General features: G+C 51.8%; 2 protein-coding genes across 2 annotated transcripts; both read left to right on the plus strand.

Moving 5' to 3' along the window:
* The first annotated feature begins 2 nt into the window (after window positions 1-2).
* Window positions 3-23,324, plus strand: otoa (otoancorin). The gene is made up of 29 exons (XM_088620692.1): window positions 3-2,470; window positions 4,078-4,181; window positions 4,620-4,774; window positions 6,173-6,194; window positions 6,333-6,366; window positions 7,309-7,453; window positions 8,897-8,965; window positions 9,067-9,254; window positions 9,710-9,852; window positions 10,665-10,774; window positions 11,737-11,879; window positions 12,136-12,244; window positions 12,326-12,541; window positions 12,996-13,160; window positions 13,440-13,580; window positions 14,198-14,253; window positions 14,656-14,776; window positions 14,995-15,113; window positions 15,737-15,872; window positions 16,135-16,328; window positions 16,797-16,887; window positions 17,963-18,128; window positions 18,332-18,510; window positions 18,777-18,926; window positions 19,360-19,502; window positions 20,029-20,165; window positions 20,479-20,576; window positions 21,179-21,365; window positions 21,911-23,324. Exons 2-29 carry the CDS (start codon window positions 4,124-4,126, stop codon window positions 21,985-21,987), a joined length of 3,552 nt encoding a protein of 1,183 aa, XP_088476818.1. The 5' UTR covers window positions 3-2,470; window positions 4,078-4,123; the 3' UTR covers window positions 21,988-23,324.
* A 1,129-nt stretch (window positions 23,325-24,453) lies between these two features.
* msmp2 (microseminoprotein, prostate associated 2) lies at window positions 24,454-27,425 on the plus strand. The gene is made up of 3 exons (XM_088620739.1): window positions 24,454-24,589; window positions 25,378-25,486; window positions 26,316-27,425. Exons 1-3 carry the CDS (start codon window positions 24,478-24,480, stop codon window positions 26,488-26,490), a joined length of 396 nt encoding a protein of 131 aa, XP_088476865.1. The 5' UTR covers window positions 24,454-24,477; the 3' UTR covers window positions 26,491-27,425.
* The last annotated feature ends 193 nt before the right edge of the window (window positions 27,426-27,618 follow it).

Here is a 27,618-nt window from a genome sequence, read left to right on the forward strand (position 1 = left end):
AGTTCTGGGCTTCCTTGTGAAGATGACCTTTGCTGACCAGCTGCTGGACTTGACTGGTTGACCGTCAGTGTTGGAGTTCTTCTGACCTTTGGGAAAGCTGGTGTCTGGGAGTGCCAGGGTGCTGGGGCTGAGGGAAGATCGCTGGTGTCTCCCTGCTTGGATTAAAACCTCTTTCCAAGCCACACTGAACTGCGCTGTGACCTCCTGTACCCCAACACCCTCACACGCCCCCCCCCAGAATCGCTGATCTAGAACGGGGGACCTGCCGCACCCCCCCGGCAACTAGGAAGACCCCTTTGAGGGGGTTCTGACACCCTGTGATCCCGCCGGCGCTCCAGAGCCGGCTCCAGTTGATCCGTAGAAAGTGCGGGAATCTGTGAGGCTGGGGGATGTGGGAATGGCAGGCGAACAGAGGTCCCCACTTTGAGGCTGTTGAATACATGAGAATGTGGGTTAATGCAAGTGGCATTCTACCATATCCTAAACATATAGCTTGTCTCTGGTTTCTGTGTCCTGTTTTGTCTCTCTGAACCTCCTGTCTCTGTGATCAGTGTGTCTTGTCTCTCTGAACTCTGAACTGCCTCTGTGATCAGTGTGTGCTGTCTCTCTGTCCTGTCTCTGTGATCAGTGTGTCCTGTCTCTCTCAACTCTGAACTGCCTCTGTGATCAGTGTGTCCTGTCTCTCTGTCCTGTCTCGTGATCAGTGTGTCCTGTCTCTCTGTCCTGTCTCTGTGATCAGTGTGTCCTGTCTCTCTCAACTCTGAACTGTCTCTGTGGTCAGTGTGTCCTGTCACTGTGGTCAGTGTGTCCTGTCTCTCTGAACTCTGTCCTGTCTCTGTGATCAGTGTGTCCTGTCTCTCTGAACTCTGTCCTGTCTCTGTGATCAGTGTGTCCTGTCTCTCTGTCCTGTCTCTGTGATCAGTGTGTCCTGTCTCTGTGATCAGTGTGTCCTGTCTCTCTGAACTCTGAACTGTCTCTGTGATTAGTGTGTCCTGTCTCTCTGAACTCTGAACTGTCTCTGTGATCAGTGTGTCCTGTCTCTCTGTCCTGTCACTGTGGTCAGTGTGTACTGTCTTCCGCTCTGATCCATGTGTCCTGTCTGTCTCTGCCCTGTGCTGTTCGCTTGTGTGCCCAAAGTGAACTCCAGGACTGTTTGTTACCACTCAGTTCACCTTGTACCAGTTTGAGAAATGTCAACAAGTCTGCAGGGAAATCACCACACAAGAGCACAGTGCAGTACAAACAAGCCAGGAATCCCCTGTGAACAGGCACACAGACTCGTACCTACAGCAACTACTGCACAGCAGCAACACACAGCTGGTGTACTGTACAGCCTGGAACAGCACAAACACACAGCTACTGTACTGTACAGCCTGGAACAGCACAAACACACAGCTACTGTCCAATACAGCCTGGAGCAATAGCAACACACAGCTACTGTACAACACAGCTTGAAACAACAACACATAGCTCTGTGCAAAACAACCTAGTGCAGTGTGAACACAAACTTATTGTACAAAACAGTCTGTAACAACGTTAACACAAAACTACTGTATAACACAGTCTGGAACAACATCAACACAAAACTACTGTACAACACAGTCTGAAACAACATCAGCACAAAGCTGCTGTACAACACAGTCTGAAACAACATTAGCACAAAGCTACTGTACAACACTGTGTGGAAAGAAAGCCTGGGAAAGTGCAAAGCTGGTACAATGAGCATCTTTAGAAAGGCTGCTGTTTGCTCTGGGTGTTGGCTGGACAATAGGAGAGGGCACAGGGATTATTGAGAAACAGAGGGGCACAGTGGCCATTGTGTAGCTGGGGGTTCTGCCCAGGGCCAGAGAAAGAGGCCTCAGGAAGTTCCTTACGCACAGAGACTTTCCCACAGCACCTATTCAGTCCTTGAGCAAGAATCCAGCTGCACTGAAAGGCCCCGGACACTGGGATCACCAGAACCAGGCCCGGGAACTTCCAGTGGACACTGGGATCACCAGAACCAAGCCCAGGAACTTTCAGTGGACACTGGGATCACCAGAACCATGCCCAGGAATCCCCAAGCTGACACCTGGTCAGAATCCAGGACAGGAGAAGAGAGGAAGGAGAGAGAGAGAGAGGACAGGAGAAGAAATGAGAGACAGAGGACAGGAGATAAGAGAGATGAGACAGAGGTCAGGAGAAGAGAGGGACGAGGGAGAGAAAGAGAGATCAGAAAGGAAGGGGGTGAGGGAGAGCTGTGTCTTTGTCTGCTGTCTTGCCCTGTTTACCTGCGGTGAGGCTCCAGCCCTCCCCCTACACACCTGTGCACAGGTAACACCTCCCAAAGCTCAGGTGGGAGAGAGACAGTGACACACAGCACTGTCTTCACTCAGCACAGAGCACCACGGCACAGCAAGAGAACCTCCAGGACAGCGACATTCAGGACACTCATACTGCAACTACTGTACACGCAGAATCAACTGGACCGGTGAGTGAGTCTGTCTGTCTGTCTGTCTGTCTGTCTGTCTGTCTGTCTGTCTGTCTGTCTGTCTGTCTGTCTGTCTGTGTATTGTACACGCAGATTCAACTGGACCGGTGTGTGACAGAGTCAGTCTGTCTGTGTGTGTGTTTGTGTGTACAGTAAGTATACAGTATCAGCTGTCCCTGATATAAATGAGTGCTATATATATATATTCAGCGTATAGTTGAATATATTCACCATTGCTACTGATTAAGAGATTAAGTGTATACTGTACTCTGATACTTGTTAAAGGTATACTGTACTCTGGTACTGGTTAAGAGCAAAGGGAGTATGTGCGTGGGTCTGTGTGTGGCGTGTGTGTGTTGGGCTTGTGATGTTTTTGTTCTGGGCTGCGTGGTGTGTGTGTTGGGATTGTGTTGTCGATGTGCTGGGCTGTGTGGTGTGTTCATGTGGCGTGTGTGTGTTGGGGTTGTGTTGTCGATGTGCTGGGCTGTGTGGTGTGTGTGTTTGGGTTGTGTTGTCGATGTGCTGGGCTGTGTGGTGTGTGTGTGTTGGGGTTGTGTTGTTCTGAGCTGCGTGGTGTGTGTGTGTTGGGGTTGTGTTGCTGTTGTTCTGGGCTGGGCTGTGTGGTGTGTGTGTGTGTGTGTGTGTGTGTGTGTGTTGGGGTTGTGTTGTTGGATTTTTCCAGAAGTCACTGTCTGTTGTGTGCCTCTCACTGCTGCTCCAAACAGCTTCACACTCCCCTGTGGAGGAAGTGGGATTTCTAGGAAATTAATGACATATTTCCCTGGAGGATTAACTAGTTAAACACAGCAGAAGCCCTTTCTGTTCATTTTAATCTAAAAAAGCAAACTTTTTAGATTTTTCATTTAAAAGATGGCTGGTTTCTCCCTCAATTTCTCCTCCTCTTCCTCACTACCTGGCTCTTTACCCATAGCAACAAGCTCCCTGGCAACAGCAGAATACAACACAGGGTTCTTCAACAGGATCAGGTGGGGGCAAACTCCCCCTGAGAGCCAACCAGTCCCAACTAACAGCACAACTGCAGTAAAATCACAGTACAGTGCAGTAAAGCCCAGTGAGATCAGGGTAAAAGCACAGTCTAGTGCAGGAAAACCCAGTGAGATCAGAGTAAAAGCACAGTACAGTGCAGTAAAGCCCAGTGAGATCAGGGTAAAAGCTCAGGACAGTGCAGTAAAGCCCAGTGAGATCAGGGTAAAAGCACAGTACAGTGCAGTAAAGCCCAGTGAGATCAGGGTAAGTACAGTGCAGTAAAGCCCAGTGAGATCAGGGTAAAAGCATGATACAGTGCAGCAAAGGCCAGGGACGTCATACACCTGCCTGGGTCAGAAACAGTCCATGCCAGGTTAGCACACAGCTGGGCTGACAGCCACAGACAGGGTGATGTGCAGATCCTCAGTCCGAGACAGAACAACAGTGTCTGCATTGTGGACTCAAACCCAATGATCGGTGTCAGTCCAGAGCCCGGATCCCCACCCTCTGCTGCCACTTGAAGGAGAGGCTAATACAAGCCTCATTTCTTCTACTGATGCACAGAAAAAGTCGATCAGCAACTGTCCCAGTGTCACCTAAATGTGCTTTTACATTTCCAGCCGAGGTGTCCTACAGTGATACAGGGAGAGTGCAAAGGAGTCAGCCATGTCTGTGAGGAGGCTTGGACTGCTCTTCGTCCTGCTGTCTATCCACAAGGCCACAGGTCAGTCCCACTGTAGCTGGACTGTGTGTCCATCTGTCTGGTCTCTTAGTACCTTTGGACAACTGACAGACCATTTCTCTGTCTGTGGGTCCATGTGTCTGTGTCTCTGTCTGATGTCTCTGTCTGTGGGTCCATGTGTCTGTGTCTGTGGGTCCATGTGTCTGTGGGTCCATGTGTCTGTGGGTCCATGTGTCTGTGGGTCCATGTGTCTGGGGGTCTGGGGGTCTGGGGGTCTCTGTCTGTCTGTGGATCCGTGTGTCTGTGTGTCTCTGTCTGTGGGCCCATGTGTCTGTGTGTCTCTGTCTGTGGGCCCATGTGTCTGTGTGTCAGTGTGTGTATCAGTCTGTGTCTTTGTCTGTCAGCGTGTATGTCAGTGTGTGTCAGTCAGTCATCCAGCAGGGTCACAGTAACTCTGCCTGGATGGGGGCTCTCCTGCAGGAAAGCCGGACAGGATGATGCTGGAGATGCCGGAGTACAAGGTCCAGGGAATGGCACAGGAAGAGGCTGCAGACAGGATGATGCAGAACTTCAACACCACGATGGAGGGACTTTCTTCTTCACTGCTCCACTTCACTGACCAGGCCTACAGCCTGGTGAGGCATCCCGTGCTAAAGATACACCCAAACATAGACATACACAAACATGCACAAACTGCACTACATCCTGCCCTAGAACAGAAGGACAGGCAGGGCACCTATGTTAGGATGCTGTTTATAGATTAGAGCTCTGCTTTCAACACAGTTGTTCCTGCAAAGCTGGTCCCAAAACTCAGGACTCTGGGCTTGTGCAACTCGATCTGCAACTGGATCCTGGATTTCCTGATGGGCAGAACTCAGGTGGAGGAAACCGGCAACAGTATCTCCTCTGCAGTGATCCTCCACTCTGGAGCTCCCCAGGGCTGCTATCTCAGTCCTGGGCTGTACTCCTTGCTTACCTACGACTGTACAGCCACTTATAGCACCAACCACATCATTAGGTTTGCAGGCGACACCACTGTAATTGGGCTGATCAACAACGATGAGTCCGCAGACAGAAGTGAGGTGGCGCACCTTACAAGACGGTACCTTGACAACAGTCCGACCCTGAGTGTCAACAAGACAGAAGAACTCATTGTGGACTTCAGGAGACCCAGGGGGAGTCACGCCCCAACCCGCATCCAGGGCCCAGCAGTGGAAACTGTCAGCTGCTTCAGGTTCCTCAGCCTGCAGATCTCCAGCAGCTTGGCTTGGCCTCACTGCACTGCAGCCAGGCTGAGAAAGGCACGACAACCCCTGCACTTTCTGCAGCACTGCAGACAGTGTCCTCACTAGTGGCATCACTGTGAGGAACAGCAGTACTACCATGCATGACAGAACCGCACTACAAGGGGTTGTGGCAACAACACAGAGGATTATAGGATGCGATGAACCGTCAATCAGTGAGATCCACATCATCTGCTGCCATAATTAATGGCGAGCAGTACCACACTGGTAAAGCAAAGAGCACCAGACTCAAGAACAGCTTCTACCCCACTGCAGTGTGCATCCTCAACAGCTGACTGCAGGGCCTAAAGACACTTCTGCACTTTTTGGATGGTCTACCATGTCTTTATTATTTTTTAGGTCTCACTATTACATATTTATTTTTCCACAACATGTTTGTTGTTCCTGCTGTCTACATTGTGTGCTGGTGTCTGTTGTACTGCCTATGTCCCGGGAGATCAGCGCGATTAAGAATTCCAGTGCACGTATACATACAGTATGGCAAGAAACGTCTCTACCAGCAAAAGCTACTAAAATAAAATACCTCAATAAATACCTCTAATATTGAGTATTACACTCAATAATTAGACAAGTCGTTTCACCAAAATTCAAAGAGGTTATGCATGATATCAGTGTAATTAAACATTTAATATTACTGGTAAGTACAACAGCACAATGGTATGTCTGTAGCTCCTGTTACAGATGAATTAACAAGTATGCCTCTAACTGTCCTTTCCTCTGTCCTGACAGATGACCAACTGCACTGGGAAAGGTAAGATCTACTGACCAGTTCAGTCATCTCATGCACTCACCTACTTTAGTCTAGAAAGACATCAGGATCACCTCAGCTCACCTCAAGCATTGCATGATCTTACTGTCTCTCTTTCGTGTGTCTCCTGTCTCATTGCAGGGCAGGGAGTGCCTATGGTGCAATCGCTGAACATGTGAGTGTGTCTTGAACCAGTGATCTCTGGACTGTAGGATGACCCGGCCCAGACTGGACCAGCGATCTCTGGACTGTAGGGTTACAGTGTGACCCGGCCCAGACTGGACCAGCGATCTCTGGACTGTAGGGTTACAGTGTGACCAGGCCCAGACTGGACCAGTGATCTCTGGACTGTAGGGTTACAGTGTGACCCGGCCCAGACTGGACCAATGATCTCTGGACTGTAGGGTTACAGTGTGACCCAGACTGGACCAGCGATCTCTGGACTGTAGGGTTACAGTGTGACCCGGCCCAGACTGGACCAGTGATCTCTGGACTGTAGGGTTACAGTGTGACCCGGCCCAGACTGGACCAGTGATCTCTGGACTGTAGGGTTACAGTGTGACCCAGACTGGACCAGTGATCTCTGGACTGTAGGGTTACAGTGTGACCCGGCCCAGACTGGACCGGTGATCTCTGGACTGTGTCATGCCCCACACTCTCCCTCGCAAATGACGTTGCATTCCCAAACCCACTGTTTCACAATCTCACTCCTAATTGAACCCATCACATTCCCAGATTCCACAAATTCTCACTCCCAAACCAATTTTCCAACCACATCCCTTTCCTTTCAGTATTTAAAGTTCCCTCACACACCAACCCTTGCTCACTATTGAGAAGCCTGCAGTAGAACTCTCTTGTGTGCGTTTCCAAACCTTTTGACTGATCTCCTGGTACCTAACTTTGCTCTTGCCTTTTGACCAGGCCTTGTCATTTTTGGATTTCCCTCGTTACCGGACTCTTTGCCTCCCTTTTTGACCAAGCCCCTGGATTACGTCTTTTGGTTTGTCCCTGTGCTACTCCACACCCTGCAAGATTCACAGTTACGCATAAGGATCCTCCTGTTCTACCAATTGGTTTCCTGACAGACTGTAGGGCTAATTTTTGTTTTTTCTCTCAGGACTGTCCTGGGAGTAAATGATACCACCAACCCGATGTCCCACTTCCTGAATCTCCTCCAGATCCTGTCTCCTGGCAAGACACCAGTCCTCTCTTATACGGACAACTCCACCGGGACACCCCTTCTTCTCATGAGCATGCATTGGGTAGAGACGTGTTACCTACACACATACATGAAGCTCACATGTACACACACTGGTATTAGAAGAACAACTGTTCTGCATCCATCAGCCACAGGCAGGGGCTGAGCCCGGCCAGGGCTGTTTCAGAAGCCTGCTCTCACACACCGCCCCAGGGGCTCTCATCGCTGACCGACCAGGACCCCAGGGGTGCTCATCTTGGGACTAGAGGGGCACACAGAGAGCCCAGCTCAACCCTTAATTGGCTTAATAATTGGCGCCAGCAGCCATATCACCCTGCAACTCACAACTGGCAGCCCACTGAAGCTCAGCAGGTGTGAGCCTGGTCAGTACCTGGATGGGAGACCTCCTGGGAAAAACTAAGGTTGCTGCTGGAAGAGGTGTTAGTGGGGCCAGCAGGGGGCGCTCACCCTGCGGTCCATGTGGGTCCTAATGCCCCAGTATAGTGATGGGGACACTATACTGTAAACAGGCGCCGTCCTTCGGATGAGACGTAAAACCGAGGTCCTGACTCTCTGTGGTCATTAAAAATCCCAGGGCGTTTCTCAAAAAGAGTAGGGGTGTAACCCCGGCGTCCTGGCCAAATTCCCCATTGGCCCTTACCAATCATGACCTCCTAATAATCCCCCTCTATGAATTGGCTTCATTACTCTCTGCTGTTCTCCCCACTGATAGCTGGTGTGTGGTGAGCGTTCTGGCGCACTATGGCTGCCATCGCATCATCCAGGTGGGGCTGCACATTGGTGGTGGTGGAGGGGATCCCCATTACCTGTAAAGCGCTTTGAGTCGAGTGTCCAGAAAAGCGCTATATAAGTGTAAGCAATTATTATTATTATTATTATTATTATTATTATTATTATTATTATTATTAATAATAATAATAATAATAATAACTCAGACAAGTTCATATTCGTCCAATTTTATTACTACTGACGGTCTCTAGCTGTTAAACGTGTTGGAGATCACTTCTTAACTACTGCATTTTATAAGTGACATACAATACCACATTTTGAGGGAAAAAAAAACTTTGAAAAGGTTCCAATCAAGCAACTTAGTATTTTATTTAAGGCTTCCATCAATCAATCAATCAGTCAATCAGTCAACCAATCAACAAATCAATCAAACTTCCTTGTACTTACATAGTGTTTTTCTGGACACCCCACTCAAAGCGCTTTACAGGTAATGGGGATCCCCTCCACCACCAGTGTGTAGCCCCCACCTGGGTGATGATGCTTAAATGAGTAATTAATCTGGGCAGGGATGAATATTAGCAGGTGTGTAGGATTCTAGGAACCCCTGTCCTCCAGGATAGTGTCCTGGGTCACCACACTGGAGCACTGGACTGGAGGTTCTGGTTCAGCTTTTCCTGGTGTTGTGTTGACCAGCTCCTTCCTCCCGATTTTCTCTTGCTCTGAAATCTGTGTTTAATTTCTGTGTTTGCATCTGCAGAACGTGACCCAGGCGTTGATGAACTGCAGCGACATTTTCCACTTCCTGTCCATGATGAGGAACGTCACGGTTAGTGCGCCCCCTGCTGGAGCCCTGCCAGATGTCTGAGGTGCTGTGTGTGTCTAGAAGGCTGTCAGAGTGATTGATTACCTCCCGCCTCCCCCTCACAGGGCGAGCTGGAGTGCTTCCTGCGGGCGTTCATCGCCCCCGTGTCGTGGGACATGCTGGCGGGGAATGGGAGCGGGCTGTCCCCCGACCAGTTCCGACTGCTCCTGTGGGGCTCCCAGCCCCTGCTCCTGGGGCCACGGGCCAACCTCAGCCTCCCCAGCCAGCTGCCCAGGCAGCACCTGGAGCTGATGTGAGTCCGGATCCAGATGTGTCACTTGGTGACCTCGCTGTGTGTGTGTGAGACAAGCTCTCTGTCTTTGTGTCTTTGTGTCTTTGTGTCTTTGTGTCTGAGGGTGTCTGTGGGTGTGTGTGTGTGTCTGTGGGTGTGTGTGTGTGTGACCTCGCTGTCTGTGAGCTCTCTGTGAGTGTGATGAGCTGTCTGTCTTTCTGTCTGTCTGTTTGTGTCGAGCTGTCTCTCTCTGTCTGTGTGTTTCTGTGTGCGATGAGCTGTCATATCAGTTCAATTCAAGAAGCTTTATTGGCATGAACAATTGCTAAATCAGTCTGTCTGTGTGATCAGCTGTCTGTCTCTCTATGTGTGTGTGAGACGAGCTGTGTGTGTGTGTGATGAGCGGTCTGTGTGTGTGTGTCTCTCTCTGTCTCTCTGTGTGACGAGCTGTGTGTTCTCTGTCTGTGTGTACGCAGGATGGGAATGTTCCACGACGTGTTTGAGTCACTCTCTCCTGACATGCGGAACGACGTTCTCAAGTGGATCAGACCACGTCTCGTCCAGAGCTTCTTCAACTGCTCCCTGGACAGTCCCAGATCCACACCCAAGCTGGGCACAGGTGGGCTTCTGAAGGGGCTCTGTGGATGGTGTGGATATGACACTGGCTGACACAACACTTTGAATGTATACGCACCAGTTCAGAACTAGCCTAGAATGACTAGTTTGGATTCCAAGCAAAAGGTCCAAGTTCCAGGAGCAAGTTTCTGTTTCTGGGACTGTCTGGTTTCATACAGATAAGTACTGTATATAATATTTAGCAGCTGTATCTTCCTGCAGCTCCCAGCTGGCAGCCCACTGGAGCTCGGCAGGTGTGAGCTGGTCAGTACCTGGATAGGAGACTCCTGGGAAAAACTAAGGTTACTGCTGGAAGAGGCGTTAGTGGGACCAGTAGGGGGCACTCACCCTGTGGTTTGTGTGAGTCCCAATGCCCCAGTACAGTGAGGGGGACACTATACTCTAAAAAGGTGCCATCATTTGGACATAAAACCAAGGTCCTGACTCACTGTGTTCATTAAAAATCCCAGTAGCGTTGTTAATCCTGGTGTCCTGGCCTTTACCAGTCATGGCCTCCTAATAATCCCCCTCTCTGAACTGGCTTCATCACTCTGCTCTCCTCCCCACTGAGAGCTGGTGTGTGGGGAGAGGACTGGCGCACTTTGGCTTTAGTGCTTTGAGTGGAGTGTCCAGAAAAGCACTAGATAAGTGTGTAAATTATCCTTATGAGCCCAGTTTCTGTACTGTATGAGGACCAGTAAGCTTCACAGGGGGTTCATGGTGGAACTGCTGGATGCCATCGCCATGCTCACCCATGATTCCTGATTGCTCCCACAGCACTGAGCGCCCATCTTTCTCTCCCTCTCCTCCCCCCAGAGATGTGCTCCCCGAAACTAAACTGGCTCTCCTCCAGCGTCATGGCGGTGCTGGGGCGCTTCCTGACCCTGCTGCCGCCCTCCGAGCTCAGCGGGGTGGACACGCATCAGGTACCTGTGGAACTGACCGCTGGATGGGTCAGGAGAGGGCTCTGTCTCTGATTCTGTCCGTGCTCCTGTCTGTCTCTCTGTCCCTCCAAAATTTACGTTCAAATTAAAAGCACTTTATCGATTTGCATGAGGAATTACAGGTGTGCCAAAGCAGTAAGAATTAAAGGAATATTTCCAACAAGAAGCTATTAGAAGCTATTATTTGAGGCTGGGACAGGAGATCACACACTGTATTATTATTATTGAGAGACAGGCTCACTGTTCCTCAGGCTGGTACAGGAGATCACACACTGTATTATTATTGAGAGACAGGCTCACTGTCTGTTCCTCAGGCTGGGACAGGAGATCACACACTGTATTATTATTATTGAGAGACAGGCTCACTGTCTGTTCCTCAGGCTGGGACAGGAGATCACACCCTGTATTATTATTATTGAGAGACAGGCTCACTGTCTGTTCCTCAGGCTGGGACAGGAGATCACACACTGTATTATTATTATTGAGAGGCAGGCTCACTGTCTGTTCCTCAGGCTGGGACAGGAGATCACACACTGTATTATTATTATTGAGAGACAGGCTCACTGTCTGTTCCTCAGGCTGGTACAGGAGATCACACACTGTATTATTATTATTGAGAGACAGGCTCACTGTCTGTTCCTCAGGCTGGGACAGGAGATCACACACTGGGCTGCAGTAGGCAGTGCTGATTGTGCCAGGTGTGGGAATTCTGGGATTAGATGTATTTCCTGATGCATCATTAAAAATAATCTGGGATTAGACAGATATTCTTCCCCAAAATAACACATCTCTGTCTCTGCTTCTCTCCGTCAGCAGTGGGACCTCTCTCTGTCTGTCCCTCTCTCTGCCTTGCAGATTTTCGAGCGCAGACGACAGCTTAATTGGCGTGAAGATTAATTGTACCGTTGCCAATGCAGGACCAGTAACTGTCCTCTCTCTCTCAGTTCTGCCAGTTCTTCCAGAGCCCCAAGTTCCCAGACTCCTTCACCGGTACCGGACCCCTGAACCCTGAGGTGGGCCGCAGACTGCTGGACCAGCTGCGATCCCACTGCCTTAACACCAGCCAGGACTCGGACGACCTGACCAGGTGGGTGTGCTCGGGCGTGGTTGATAACCCACAGTGTGGCCCTAGTGCTGGGCCAGTGTCCCGTCTTCACAAGTTGGAAAACTGAAGCAAAAGCATCAGACTGTGAGGCATTTTGTAGTTTATTATAAAACCTTTGAATTTGACATTTATCTTCCCCTCTCTCTCCTCTGACTCCTTCCCTCTGTCTCTCTATACCTCCCTCTCTCTCCTCTTTCCCTCTCTCCTCTCCTCCCTGCCTCTCCCTCTCCCTCACCAGGCTGGGCTCTCTGACCTGTTTCTATGATGATCTTCAGCCCCCCAGTGACTCTCTCAGCCAGAAGATTCTGTCTCACCTCCAAGTCTGTAACAACTCGAGAATTGACAAGGTCCGTATCCCCGCCCTGCGCTCCTACTGCTGTGATAATCCCTCCCTCCTGAGAGACCTCTCCGTGTTTCTGCCCTTGCAGGTCAAGCAGCTTCTGGTGAAGAAGGTGTTGGGCTCTGGGCCTGTGACCCAGCAGGTCCTGCAGTCTCTGGGCTCAGTGGCGTCCTCTCTCTCCGTGTACCAGCTGTCCAACCTGAATCTGTCCAGCATCAGGGACAGCCTGTCCTCCCTAGGGGCTTTGCGCTGGAACCCTGCGCAGGCCAAGGCCCTGGCTAATAAGCTGATGCAGGACGTTAAGGTCAGTGTTTCACAGTGCCCTTCCCTCTCTCTCACCCCTCTTTCTCACACTGTATCACCCCAGTCTCTCTCTCACCCCTCTGTCACACTGTATCACCCCAGTCTCTCTCTCACCCCAATCTCTCTCACACTGTATCACCCCAGTCTCTCTCTCACCCCTCTGTCACACTGTATCACCCCAGTCTCTCTCTCACCCCAATCTCTCTCACACTGTATCACCCCAGTCTCTCTCTCACCCCTCTGTCACACTGTATCACCCCAGTCTCTCTCTCACCCCAATCTCTCTCACACTGTATCACCCCAGTCTCTCTCTCACCCCTCTGTCACACTGTATCACCCCAGTCTCTCTCTCACCCCAATCTCTCTCACACTGTATCACCCCAGTCTCTCTCTCACCCCTCTCTCTCCCACTGTATCCCCCCAATCTCTCTCTCTCACCCCTCTCGCTCTCTCAGGAGTTAACCCCCTCAGTGCTCCAGTCCATGGGCTCAGTGATTCGGGGGCTGGGCTCTAAACTGTTGCGGTCAGTCAAGGGAGGCGATGAACTTCTGCGCACAGGGCAGCTGGACAGTCTGTCCCGGGACATGTCCACTCTGCAGAGGGCTGCTTTCCTGGAAGGGGTAAGTCGTGACCCTCTCCTGTACAAGCGCCCCAGCCACACCCAGCTGAAATCGTCCCCTGACCTGCGGTGAGACAGCAGTCAGAACTAAACTAACCTTAACTGTCTCCCTCCTCTTCCTGCCCGCTCCCCTTTCTCTCTGCCAACTCTTGGCCCTCGTCTTTCCCACTCTGCCTCTCCCTCGCTTTCCTGCTCTCCCTCTCTCTCTCCCTTCTCTTGTCCTCTCTCCCTCACCCTTCTCCTCTCTACCACTCTGTTGCTCTCCCCCTCTCCCTCTCAGCTGTTCAGTAACGTCAGCAATGCGCTGCTGGTCCGCACCCTGTCCGGCCCCCTGATTTCCAGCCTATCCCTGGATGTACTCCAGCAGGCCAACCTCAGCTCTGTGGATGACCTGCAGGGAAAGCCCTGGACCAGGGCTCAGGTACAGCTATACTGCACTGTCACTGGTAGTCCAAACCCAACAAGAATTTCCCCCATTATATAAAAGAACGTTTTCCTCCCTAAAGCAATAGCCACATTAGGGTCATCCTGGAAAAGCCCTGCCTGCAGTTCAGTAGCAGAGCTTCTCTCTGAACTGCTGCACTTCAAGCAACAGAGGCTCAACCTACTCTGATAATCCCACTACTGACACCTGATGTCTTGTTTGTATCCCATCCGTCCAATTCCTAACCTCTTTATCCTATTCAGGGTCACAGGGGAGCTGGAGCCTATCCCAGCAAGCAACGGGTGCAAGGCAGGCTACCCCAGGATGGGACGTCAGTCCATTGCAGGGCAGGCAGACATACACTCACTCACACCAGGGCCGATTTTCTCAGAAGCCAATGAATCTACCAACATGTCTTTAGACTGTGGGAGGAAACCGGGGAACCTGGAGGAATCCCATGTGAACACAAGGAGAACATACAAACTCCACACATAGGAACTGTATTCAGATAAAAGGGTGGCAGAATTAGTTTGGCTCAGACTGAGTGTGTGGTGAACCAGAGGGTGAAAACAGGTCAATCATAAGAGTAACCTTGTGTGTGTTTAATTTTGCAGTCTGCCCTGCTGGTGAGAAACATTTTGGGATCGAAGCTTAATCTCCAGGACATCAAGTATGAGGATCTTAATTTTTATCTGTTAATTGTAGCTTTGACCCCTAATTTACCATGCTGGTACTGTTGATGATAATTTTGGTGATTGTGATAGTGTTGGTGGTGAAACTGCTAATAGTGATGATGACTCTGATGCTGGTGATTCTGATGATGATCATGCTGGCGATGATGATGGTGTTGGTGATGATACTGTTAATCATGATAATTATGATGATAATGTTGATATCAATGATAGTGATGATGGTGATACTGTTGATGATTGTGACACTTATGGCGACAGTGATGATGGTGATGATAATGTTGGTGATAGTGATGATGATGATGATGATACTGGTGATGAAGGTGACACTGGTGGCCACAGTGATGATGATGATGATACTGTTCTGCTGATGTTCTCTGCAGAAAGCTGGGCCAGGCCGTGCAAGGCGTGACCTGCACGACGATTGACAGCGTGAGCAACAGCAGTGTGCAGGAGACCACTAACACACTGGTGCAGAGCGAGGCCTGGCTCTCCAAGTCACAGGTACACGCAGGGACATCAGGGGAGCCCCAGTCACTCTTGTTCGCACAGGGGTGTCTGCAGGAGCAAATCCGCCTGATTCAGGGAATTAAAAGTTAGAACTCACCTGCACCTGTGTGCAGAAGTTCAGGTGCGTGTGCATGCGTGTGAGTGTGCGTGCGTGCAGAACCTTCACAGGTCACCAGTGTCACCATGTGTGATGTGTGTCTCCCCCCCACCAGGTGAGCTGTATTGCGAAGAAGCTGTTCTCCTACCTGGGTAATCTCCGACAGAACTACTTCTCCAACATTTCTGACTCTGAGCTCCGAGCCATTCCAGCTCTGATCCTTCTGCACCTGCCGTGAGTCAAGGAGGAGGGCAAGAGCATAGTGGGACAGCCTAGGGCACACATTAGTGAGATACACTGACACAATAGAATAAACGGGAATAGAAAGGGATGTATTGGATTGTGCTGGAACACACTAAATTCACTGGCATACAAAGGAATGCATTGGTACGTCCCGGAATACCCTGAGATAATATGCAGATCACAGAAATCCGTTGGATACATTGACATTGGATAACACTGGGAATGAACAGAGACACCATAATGATTAGGGACATAGCTGGATAGACAGGGACAAACAGGGATACAATAGGACACGCTGGGATACACAGAGACCAGAACACATTGGGACACACTGAAAAATACTAACAGGTTTAGAATGCACACTGGGATAATGATATTGGAGTAATTAGGGATAAATGAGTGACAGGGACACATGGGGTATGTGAATACACTGGGATGACCCAGGATGACCAGGCACACTGAGGGGTGATGGAGGATGTGTACACAGAGGTACAGAGGGAACAGGCAAGGAGAGATCGCAACGGAGCACCTCGGAGATCATTGCCATTACGCTTACAGTACTTCCTTCCCCTCTCCATCTCCCCCTCCCGGTCCCTCTCCCTCTCTCCCCCTAGTCCGGAGAAGCTGGCCGGCCTCCCGCCAGCAGTGTGCTCCCAGTTCCTGGAGAAGGTGGCACAGATCAACCTGACTGCCATTCCGCACAGCTCCCTCACGCGCCCGGCCCTGAGAGAGCGCGCCCTGGCCTGCCTGGTGAGCGCTCGTTAACCCACTAACTTCATGTCAGGGCGGCTGGGACACGCTCCGTTATACAGATCCTGAGCTCTTCTCTTCAACCCGCAGGAAATGAAATGATCTCGCTCATCTTTCCAGTAACTAATCAACCAGTGAGAAACAATTTTTTCCATTCAAGTGATTTTGCACATTGAATGATGTAATATGAACCTGATAAAGCATTACTGCCAATACCAAAAAAATAAGACGACGGCTCTCTCTCTCTCTGTCCCCCTTTCAGGGCAAAAATGTGACGTCGCTGACCGGGCAGGATGTCTTGAAACTCGGGCCCCTCCTGTGTGAACTGGGGCCCCAGAACCTCTCTCTCCTGTCCCAGGAGGCCCTCAACGCCAGCCTCTCCACCCTGGCACAGTGCCGACAGCTCAACGCCAGCCGGAGAGAGGCGCTCTTCGGCCGGATACAGAGCATCTATGGGTGAGGAGCAGGGAGAGAGAGGGGTGGGCACTGGGGCGCCAGCTAGGCCTTCTCCAGGGACACACTGGGAGACACAGGGACACACTGGATTAGACTGGGAGATGCAGAAACATGCTGGATTACACTGGGAGACACAGAAACACACTGGGAGACACTGGGAGACACTGGGGGACACTGGGGGACATGCTGGGACATGCTGGGACATGCTGGATTACAGTGAGAGACACAGGGACACACACTGGGATAAACACGAATGTGCTGGGATCCACAAGGTCACACCAGCATTCTGGGATACACTCGGACACGCCGATGAAAGCCAGGAACAGGAGTAAAAGCCTCGGAATAAAATGGGGGCCGAGGCTGGGGTTTAGGAGTTTTCTGTTGGTGGTCGAACCGCAAGCTGTCATGCCAGCCCTTAGCTGTGCTTCTGCCCAGACGATTTTCCCACTCGGAATCCTTTTCTTCCAGGGATCCTTCCACCTGGACCTCAAGCATGATGGCAACACTGGGACCCTTCCTGCTGCTGAACGACACTGCCCTTCGCTCACTGCCCAGCAAGGTATCCGCCCTGCTCCTGCTCCCACCACACTGCAGCAGAAAGAGCTCTCTGGTCCTGCTCTGCTCTGCTGCTCTCAGTCAGAAAGAGCTCTCTGGTCCTGCTCTGCTCTGCTGCTCTCAGTAAGAAAGAGCTCTCTGGTCCTGCTCTGCTCTGGTGCTCTCAGTCAGAAAGAGCTCTCTGGTCCTGCTCTGCTCTGCTGCTCTCAGTCAGAAAGAGCTCTCTGGTCCTGCTCTGCTCTGGTGCTCTCAGTCAGACTCTCTGGTCCTGCTCTGCTCTGCTGCTCTCAGTCAGAAAGAGCTCTCTGGTCCTGCTCTGCTCTGGTGCTCTCAGTCAGAAAGAGCTCTCTGGTCCTGCTCTGCTCTGCTGCTCTCAGTCAGAAAGAGCTCTCTGGTCCTGCTCTGCTCTGCTGCTCTCAGTCAGAAAGAGCTCTCTGGTCCTGCTCTGCTCTGCTGCTCTCAGTCAGAAAGAGCTCTCTGGTCCTGCTCTGCTCTGGTGCTCTCAGTCAGACTCTCTGGTCCTGCTCTGCTCTGGTGCTCTCAGTAAGAAAGAGCTCTCTGGTCCTGCTCTGCTCTGCTGCTCTCAGTCAGAAAGAGCTCTCTGGTCCTGCTCTGCTCTGCTGCTCTCAGTCAGAAAGAGCTCTCTGGTCCTGCTCTGCTCTGGTGCTCTCAGTCAGACTCTCTGGTCCTGCTCTGCTCTGGTGCTCTCAGTCAGAAAGAGCTCTCTGGTCCTGCTCTGCTGCTCTCAGTCAGAAAGAGCTCTCTGGTCCTGCTCTGCTCTGCTGCTCTCAGTAAGAAAGAGCTCTCTGGTCCTGCTCTGCTCTGCTGCTCTCAGTCAGAAAGAGCTCTCTGGTCCTGCTCTGCTGCTCTCAGTCAGAAAGAGCTCTCTGGTCCTGCTCTGCTCTGGTGCTCTCAGTAAGAAAGAGCTCTCTGGTCCTGCTCTGCTCTGCTGCTCTCAGTCAGAAAGAGCTCTCTGGTCCTGCTCTGCTCTGGTGCTCTCAGTAAGAAAGAGCTCTCTGGTCCTGCTCTGCTCTGCTGCTCCCAGTCAGACTCTGTGTTTTGGCTCTTACCTGTGACAGACCTGGCTGAAAACTACCCTGCTGGACCTCCTGGACACCCTGCCTGCTCCCCCATCAGGGCCGACAGCCACAGAATACAGCAGCCAGCTGAACTTGACAGCACTGCGCTGGAAGCTGTACTCTCTCATCACAGCGCCCCCTGGCAGTATGCGCAAGAGACGCGCAGGTGAGCAATGGGGTTTGGAGGAGGGGAGAGCTGAGGAATGGGGTGCTTAAATCTCACTTTTGGAAACAGGGGTTTATGTGTCTTTAGTTATAATACAGTATATATGTATGATAAATACGCCCTCTTGTACTCTTTCCTGTCTTCCTCTCTCCTCTCCCACATCCCTTTCTCTGTCTTCTTGTCTCTCCCTGTCTGTCTCCCAGTCTCCAGCACTCCCACGCTGCAGCAGATCCTGGAGTTGGGCGACAGCAATGTCTTCTGGACCCCAGAGCAGCTGGCCTCCATGACCCCTGAGACCTTCAAGGACAGCCTGTCCACTCTGGGGACGGTCAAGGGGTTCAGCGTGGAGCAGCTGGCCGCACTGCGCAACAAGTCTGTCCAGGTACTGATCGCTGCTCCGTTCCTCACCTAATGAGGAATTAGTGTTGCATCAGCAATGTCCAGCTGTCCAGTTTTTCCCCTTGCCCCATTTGCCTCCTTGGATCTGCTGTGGGTCTCTTCACAGTTCCGTTTCCTGGATCTGAAGGAAAAATTTCATTCATTCAAGTGGCACAGGGAAGAGTCTGGACAGCCAAATGAGATTCCTCAGATCTTGCCTGGATCCTTCCCCTGTCCTTGTGTCCTGACCCTCCCTATCCGTCTGTCCAGGCCTGGGGAGTCCCCTCCTCCCTGACCGCAGAGCATCTCCTCCAGCTGGGCTGCTTGGCTCAGGGCTTCTCCCCCTCCGAGCTGCGCTCCCTCAACCTGTCGGTGGACACTGTGGAGACGCTGTCCACCTGCAACTGGACACAGGCTCAGGTCAGTGGCTCTGCTCTGTAGATGCACATCAGGGGACATTCTGGGTTCCCTGTGCACCTGCAACTGGACACAGGCTCAGGTCAGTGGCTCTGCTCTGTAGACACACATCAGGGGACATTCTGGGTTCCCTGTCCACCTGCAACTGGACACAGGCTCAGGTCAGTGGCTCTGCTCTGTAGACACACATCAGGGGACATTCTGGGTTCCCTGTCCACCTGTCTCTGGACACAGGCTCAGGTCAGTGGTTCTGCTCTGTAGACACACATCAGGGGACATTCTGGGTTCCCTGTCCACCTGTCTCTGGACACAGCCTCAGGTCAGTGGCTCAGCTCAGTAGACCCACATCAGCGGGTTGTCAGTACTGTATGGGCAGTAGCTCAGGAAGCAGGTTGCCCTCTAGCCTGAACCTCACCTGCCACTGTTGCTCCCACAGAGAGAGGCTGTGCTGCAGGGGTTCCTGGAGCAGACCCACACGAGTGCCGGAGCGCTGGGAGCACTAGAGCTGGTGGGGCTGGGCCAGTTTGTCTGCGGGATGACACCAGAGCAGGTCTCGCAGATCAACACCGCCTCCTACAGGTCAGCTGCTGAAACTGCGACTCTTCTCCTTCTTCCTGCAGTGCAGCACGGGCCCAGGAAAGCCCTAATCCTGGAATGGACTGTAGCAGGCAGATCCCTCTTCTGTGAGGCTGAACCCCCCCCACTCCCCAAAAATACTGTCCAAATTTCCCCCTGGCCTTCACCAGTCATGGCCTCCTAATAACCCCCCTCTCTGAACTGGCCTCATCACTCTGCTCTCCTCCCCACTGAGAGCTGGTGTGTGGGGAGCGGACTGGAGCATCATCCAGGTGGGGCTGCACACTGGTGGTGGTGGAGGGGATCCCCATTACCTGTAAAGCGCTTTGGGTGGAGTGTCCACAAAAGGCACCCATTATAATTATTATTACTGTGTATTCTAACACATTAGCAACAACAGCGGCACACCCTGTAGTATAGAAGCCAGTATTGCTGAACTAAAGGCTGTGTGAGCTGCAATTGCACACTGCACAGAATCACGTACCAGCAGGCGAAGCGTAAAGACAGTTCCTCACGGTTTTCCGCGCAGGGGAGCGGCCAGAGTGCTGGGCTCGGCAGAGTGTCCGCTGGCCGTGAACGAGAGGCTCAAGGACAAGGCCGTGGCCGTCTACGGGGACGTGAAGACCTGGACAGAAGCTGTGGTCAGCGAAGTCGGGAACGTCATCGGTCAGTCCACCCCCGATGCTCTGTCCTATTGGCCAGCTTGGGTATCAATCAGTCCCTCGCTCTCTCGCCATTGGCCAGGGGGCCTGTCACTCACCCTCCCACGCAGTCGCTCCTTCTGTGTCAATTTATGTCTCCCACCATCTGTCCAGCTCATCTTGATGTCTAGTTTAGTTGATCTCTGTCCATCCAGTTACTCTTTCTCCATCCAGCTGGTCTGTCCACTGGGGAAACAGCCCACTATCCGTTTCTCTGGCCACTCTCTCTCTTGGTCTGTCTGCCCCGCTGGTCACTCGCTCTGTTTGTCTCTCCACAGCTGGTCTCAGTGCTTGGGAGCTGCAGGTCCTGATCTCCTCCGTCCTCCCCTTCATCTCCGCCTCGGCCATTCCCCTCATCCCGCCGGAGCGCCTGGCAGTGAGTGTCTCTGGGATGCCGTTCAGGGGATCACCTGTGTGTGTGTGTCCATATTTCGCCCTGGAGAGCACAGCCAGCGGCTGACCAGTTCACCACAGTCAGCTGTGCTGATCGATGGGCTGGTAGACAGACTTCAATTGGGTTCTAATGTCACAGGTACAATGCACAGGTGTATGAAGACAATAGTCCCTCATGTCCACTCTGCTACATAGTTTCTCTCCATCCAGATCCTGCAACTGGATAATTGCTAATTAGCAGAAGAGATGTAATAGCTCTGTATTTATCCGTTTCCCCTTGTGTAGTTAATCGATAATCAGGAGAAGAGATGTTACAGCTGTGGTGCTGGTCTGTATTTATCCGTTTCCCCTTGTGTGGTTAATTGATCATCAGCAGAAGAGATGTTACAGCTGTGGTGCTGGTCTGTATTTATCGGTTTCCCCTTGTGTGGTTAATTGATCATCAATGAAAGAGATGTAACAGCTGTGGTGTTGGTCTGGATTTATCGGTTTCCCCTTGTGTGGTTAATCAATAATCAGCAGAAGAGGTGTTACAGCTATGTGTTACAGTATTTATCAGTTTCCCCTTGTGTGGTCTCTGTGTAGAATCTCTCAGCCACTCAGCTACAGGCTTTGGGCCCTGACAACGCTGCCATGGTAACGGAGGCTCAGAAGTCAGCCATGAACGACTTGCAGAAAAAGGCGCTTGCGGATGTCTTGGGGGTGCAGTTCACCCCTCGGGCGCAGACCACAACCACTCCTGCAACAGTCACCCCCCTGCCTCAGAAAGCCGGTGAGTGTGGGGGTGTTGCCAGCTGTCACTGGCCGAACAAAAAAATAAGGTTTATTCCTGATGTTGGAGAAATGGCACACAATCACAAGGTCGTGGAACTTGATCTCTTTAGTTTGCTCAAAGGGGGGCTACAGGGAGATTCCGGACAAACATTAAAATCCTGAGCACTACTGTCACAGCACATAGTACACAGAGGAGGGCTTTTCAACACCCATAACCCAACATGAACCCCAGGACACAAGTGGAAATTGTGAGTCTAATCCACACATTTCGGGCTGAGAACAGGAAGAGTGTGTGGAACAAGCTGCCCAGCCCTGTTGTTGAAGCTGAAGTCCTTGGGATCATTCGGTAACCAAACGGCTGGGGTGAAAGGAGGGGGCTCCAGGGCACACTGGTCCCGTGGGGGGGACAGCCCCCGCCCTCCTGTGTGTGAGCAGTGCGCAGCATCACGAGACCCAGGAGGGCCATTTTCCCATGACTCCGCTGCACGGGGCTGCTACAGAATTTAATTCTCAACTACAAATATCTGTCTTTTCATCTTTCAGGAGCCTCCGGACTCCGAATGCTGGGAAGTCTGGTCCTCCTCCAGCCTCTCATGTTGCTGCTAGCACTGGGAGTCTGAGCACCCCAAAACTCTCACTCTTCCTACGCTTCTTCAGCAGCCCCAAAACCTATCAAGATCTCTAGTACTGCCCATGCAACCCCACTACATCACCTTCACTTCTCTAAAACGCACCCTAATTCCCACGACACCCTCCAAACCCCATTACACCCCACACGTTCTCTAAAACACACCCGAATTCCCACGACACCCTCCAAACCCCTCTAAAACACCCACTCTACACTCAGTACACCCCAAACCTTTCTTTACACACCATGCACCCCTAAGTAAACCCCACTGCACCCCCGAAGATACCCATTTCATCCCAGATCCACTCGCTAGCGTCCACGTGCATGAGGAGTAAGGAATAGAGAATGGATCGGGGAAGGGGGAATAAGCACAAAGGAATCAGGAAAAGAGACATTGGAATATTCAGGAGCCAGGGAATACCGAAGGTCCCGTGCCCACACCCACAGTCTTGTACAGATACGACAGAAGGGGAGCTGATGGATGGATAGGTTTTCACTGCTCTTAAAGAGGGGTCACTGCTGAAAGAGGCTGTAGGACAGGGGTGGCAGGTTTGAAGAGACCCAGGGAGACAGGACAGTGCCTTGATGCTACAGGCCATCGGAAACTCGGAACACGGTCCACTGTCGTGTGGGCTGGTGTGATCTCGTCCTGTGGGGGGGGTCAGTGTCCTGGTGCTGACCAAGACACTCCTTCATTATCGCGGCCTCTGTTCCTCTCTCCTTCACCCCCCCTCTGTCTTTCTCCTTCCAAATTGTCTCTCTCCCCCACCCACCCGGGTGACTGAAGGCTGACCCCTCTGTGCCCTCCATATGACCACACTGAGACCCCTCACCCACTCTGCCCTGCGTGCGCGTGTGACAACATCGCCTGCGCTCCGTCACCAGGAGGAATGTTTTTAATTGACTAATTAAGATCTAGATTAGCAGAAGTGGCCCTGGATTGGCAGAGACTCCCGATCTCAGCTCCATAGACTGTGACTGCAGACTTTATCTCCCTCACTATCTCCTTTCTGTCTCTCTCATCCTCACTGTCTTCCTCTTCCTCACTGTTTCTCTCTCTCACTCTCTCTATCTCACTGTCTCTCTCCCTCACTGTCTTTCTCTCACTCTCTCTCCTCCTGTCTCTTCCTCTGTTCTCTACCTCATTCCTCTCATGATGTCTCTCTCTGTTCTGTACAAGACAAAAGAAAATGATTGTTTTCCTCCTGTTGCTATTTTTCTATATATAGTGTCTCTGTATAACAGCAGAGGGATTTAGGCACTGAAATGACTTAGCAGCTGTTCAGTTCTGTAACAGATCAATTCTAAATAAATAGAGTAACCAAGCAAGGTGATATTGAGTGTTACTGCCTTCTCTCGGGTCCTCTTCGACCATTTCTGCCTGGGTTTCTTATCTTGAAGTTTAATAATAATAATAATAATAATAATAATAATAATAATAATAATAATAATAATAATTTATATAGCGCTTTTCTGGACACTCCACTCAAAGCGCTTTACAGGTAATGGGGATCCCCTCCAACACCACCAATGTGCAGCCCCACCTGGCTGATGCGACGGCAGCCATAGTGCACCAGAAGTTTGAGTGTCTTCTCTGACTGAGGGCAACCAGCAACATGTACACTGGGCTCTCCACTCTCCAAAACAGTGTTTTTATCTGGGGGTGGGCTTCTGGGTTCCCCTCTTGTTCCCTGTGACCTTTCACCCCCTGGCACCTGGGCCACACCTGTGGCTTCTGGCCTGGGGACAGGTGGAATCTATCGGGTCCGTGTCAGTGGGTCACCCCACCTCCCCCTCTCCCCCTGGACAGAGCGGCGCTGCGTCAGTGTGTGTGTGGAGATGTGTGTATATGTGTTTTATCGGCGCTGCTCAAACACAGATGGAGATCTGCACAGGCAGAGATATCCCCCACGCACACACATGCACACACACCACTCTGACCTCAACAAAGCTCTATTCATTCCTGCCCTGATTTGCTTTGTTCCCCTGTCCTCTGTTCTCCTTTCCCTCTCCCCTCTCCACACCCACTGGTGTCCCCTCTCTTCTCCACACCCACTGGTGTCCCCTCTCTTCTCCTCTCCACTGTGTGTGTGTGTGTGTGTGTGTGTGTGTGTGTGTGTGTGTGTGTCAGTGTCAGTCTATATGTGTCAGTGTGTGCATTAGTGTGTGTCAGTGTGTTAGTGTGTGTATGTATCAGTAAATGTATCAGTGTGTGTCTGTATCAGCGTGTGTGTGTGTATCGGTGTCAGACTGTGTATTAGTGTGTCTGTATCGGAGTGTGTGATGAGCTGACACACAACGGTCAGGCTGCAGTGCTGTTATCTACCCTCCCCACAGTGTGTACACTGTACCGCACAATAGCCACAGGCACAAAGGGAGGGCAGCGGGGTAAATATTTACGAAAGGGAGAGGAGGGTATAAATATGCATCTCGGACTGGAGTCGGGAGTGCAGGCGGGTCGGGCTCGGACTGTCGCAGAGAGATGGAGGCGAAGGGCAGCCAGACAGTGGCTCTGTTGGGTCTGTGCTGGATCAGTGTGGCTCTGCGTGGTGTGGCCCCCTCTGCCAGCGGGGAGTGCTACTTCAACGCCAAAGGTAAGACCAGGGCAATGAGCTGTTGAACCAATCGGAGCCGTGGCCAGAGTGGCCGGTCAGCCTGGGCAGCGCCAGCTCGGCATCATGGGTAACAGGCTGACCGACTCGCGGCCAGGACGCTGGTGATCTGGGTACTGAGGCACAGGCAAGCTCACCTGGATAGCACCCCATCAGAGAGCTGAAGCTCAGCCTCTGGGTGGCTTGGAGATGTGGTTCTACAGTATGTCCTGTGTGTCCTGTGAGTCTGTGAATCTGGGTGTTCTGCGTGTCCTGTGCATCTACAGTATGTGGTTTGTGTGTCCTATCAGTCTGTATGCTCTGTGTGCATCAGTGTGTTTATGTGCTCTGTGTGTCCTGGGAGTCTGTGTTCTCTGTGTACTCTGTCTCCACTGGGAGTCTGGGTGCTCTGTGTGCTCTGTGTGCTCAATGTGCTCTGCGTGCTCTGGGTGCTCAGTGATCAGTGTGTCCTGGGAGTCTGAGTGGTCAGTGTGCTCTGTGTGTCCTGGGAGTCTGGGTGCTCTGTGTGCTCTGTGTGTCCTGGGAGACAGTGCTCTGTGTGCTCAGTGTGCTCTGCTTGTCTACATGCTCTGTGTGCTCAGTGTGCTCTGTGTGTCTACATGTTCTGTGTGTCCTGGGAGTCTGAGTGCTCAGTGTGCTCAGTGTGTCCTGGGAGCCTGAGTGCTCAGTGTGCTCAGTGTGCTCAGTGTGCTCTGTGTGCTCTGTGTGCTCTGCGTGTCTACATGCTCTGTGTGTCCTGGGAGCCTGAGTGCTGCTCCTTGTCTTTCCAGCAAGCTGCGAGCACAAGGGCCAGGTGTTTGGCATCGGGGAGACCTGGCTGACCAAGGACTGCTACCAGTGCATCTGCCTGAACCCCTTCGGCGTGGGCTGCTGTGACCAGTGAGTGGGGCTCTCTCTCCAGCTGGGCCCTGGGGCCGCCTGTCAGAGCTGCAGCCGCAAGAGGGGAGGGGAGTGGGGCGGACGGGAGATCTGGGGGACGGGGTGTTTGGAGGAGATGCTAATGACATCATTGCCTGGGGTGGTGGTGGAGGGACTGTTGCTTGGCAACAGGGTCTAAAGGAAATAGCAGTTCTCCTCTCATAATTGATCCGGTAGATGTCTTGGTTTGTAGGGGAATTCACTGGTGAGTGGCATAGTGGCGCAGTGGTTAGCACTGCTGCCTCACTGTTCCGGGGCCCTGGGTCACATTCCTGGGGTGCTGTCTGTGTGGAGTTTGTATGTTCTGCCCCTGTTTGTGTGGGTTTCCTCCCACAGTCCAATAACATGCTGGTAGGTTAATTGACTTCTGGGAAAACGTGTAACGTGTCTACGAGTGGCCTGCGATCGGCTGGGGTCCCGTCCAGGGTGTACCCCGCCTTTCGCCTGTTGCTTGCTGGCTCCCCTCCCCGAATTGCAGGAAGCTCTTAGAAAATGGACGGCCGGTTGTCTCCTGTGTGTCTACAAAGGGGCATCCATTTTTTTTCAGGCCCCTTAAAGATCTCTGACAAAGTCAGCGCTGAGAGCAACCCACCCCCAGTAAATAAATTAGTTAATTGATTGTTCAATTAAGTAATTAAGAGCTCTGCAGGAATAAATTGCTGAGCTCACCAGGGCCAGGGGTGGGAACCAGGAGTGGGAATCTCATCGGATGACCTGGGAAAGTGGGAAATCCCAGTTTTCCTCCCCGTGTATCTGAGTGCCATGATCCTCTCCTCTCCCTGTGTCCCAGAGGCCAGCAGCCCATCGACTTCCCAGACTGGTGCGAGGCGATCCAGAGGCCAGACTCCTGCAGTGTCGCCGTGGTGATGAGGGCCAATCACAAGATCCCCTGCATCGACCGGGGCTCCAGGGGGTGGCGGCGAGGGGGGGCGGCCTGGAAGACCGACAACGACCCCCTCTTCTGACCTCCCCCCCCGCGCCCAGGATTTTCCAGCCCTTAATTCCCAAGATCCCGCAGCAGATCCTGGAGAATCCTGTCGTGCATCCCAATTTTGGGAAAACCACTTCCTGCGAACCGACCAGTTCGGGTGGTGACACAAGATGTCGTATTATAACTCGATGTGTACAATATAAACGTTTTTTTTATTTAAAAATGTTAAAGAGTTCAAATCAACACTGTAGAGCTGTGCTCCCCTGTTTATCAGAGCTGATTGGTGTGTGTTTTGAGAAGTAAAGCACTTTGGGGTATCTGGTTACAAAAGGCGCTATATAACATAGCCAATGTTGAGATATAATAGCTGGATCACTCTCAGCCCATTAGAATTTGGCGGAGCTCACAGACGAGCCCAGACTGCAGTTTTAGACACTGTAAGGTGAGCTGGAGGGGGGTCAGAAGATCGTGGAAGCAGTCAAGAGGACCCCGATCGGCTCACCCCAGTTGGGTGGGGTTTGGCAGCACAAGTGCACATGATGTGAAGCTCCTTTTATCTTTGTTTCGGTTCTGCAGAACAATTAGTTCCAGCAGACAGCAGATATCTGTTACAGCTGCAGGGATCGCAGATGAACATGTGACTGAACGTACTGTGGACTAATAAAGGCGTCTTGGTGCACCAAAGCACAGGTCTGGGGGTATTTGTTGGCTATTTCTGCTGTCTCACACTCATACGGGCATTAAACAGGCTCCTGGGGCAATCAACACTGTGGTAAAGGCGGGCAGGCGCCCAGCACAGCAGGAATCCTGATCCGGGACTGGCAGCAGGTAGTCCACTCCGGACTGTGCTACCAGCCACCGAGTTTGAAAGCGAAGCAAAGCGAGTTTGGTTCTGTGAAATTCTGCACACAGGTTCAGTAGAAGTTAGAAACCCAAGGTGTGAGTGAGTGTGATTTGTTGTCCGTGTGTTTGTTGTTCGCCGTACGGTGGATTGGCAAACCATCCTAGCGCGTACCCCGCTGCGCCCCCTTTGCTGGCCGAAGCGCTAGGGAAGCGCACCTTGATTTAGGGGGCGTTCCTTCTCAAGATGGACCCCGCCCATTTGCCCGGTTGACCTATCTTTCCCAAGTTGGAGGGGGGAGAGGTTAAAGCTTAAAATCAA

Source organism: Lepisosteus platostomus, chromosome 26, assembly GCF_059453375.1.
Source record: "Lepisosteus platostomus isolate fLepPlt1 chromosome 26, fLepPlt1.hap1, whole genome shotgun sequence".
NCBI lineage: Eukaryota > Metazoa > Chordata > Actinopteri > Semionotiformes > Lepisosteidae > Lepisosteus > Lepisosteus platostomus.

Coding starts and splice junctions, on each gene's coding strand:
- otoa (XM_088620692.1), top strand. CDS start 4,124: ATGTCTGTGAGGAGGCTTGGACTGCTCTTCGTCCTGCTGTCTATCCAC. Junction 20,166..20,478: donor CGAAGTCGGGAACGTCATCG/GTCAGTCCACCC, acceptor GTCTCTCCACAG/CTGGTCTCAGTGCTTGGGAG. Junction 20,577..21,178: donor TCCCGCCGGAGCGCCTGGCA/GTGAGTGTCTCT, acceptor GTCTCTGTGTAG/AATCTCTCAGCCACTCAGCT.
- msmp2 (XM_088620739.1), top strand. CDS start 24,478: ATGGAGGCGAAGGGCAGCCAGACAGTGGCTCTGTTGGGTCTGTGCTGG. Junction 24,590..25,377: donor GTGCTACTTCAACGCCAAAG/GTAAGACCAGGG, acceptor TTGTCTTTCCAG/CAAGCTGCGAGCACAAGGGC. Junction 25,487..26,315: donor GGCGTGGGCTGCTGTGACCA/GTGAGTGGGGCT, acceptor CCTGTGTCCCAG/AGGCCAGCAGCCCATCGACT.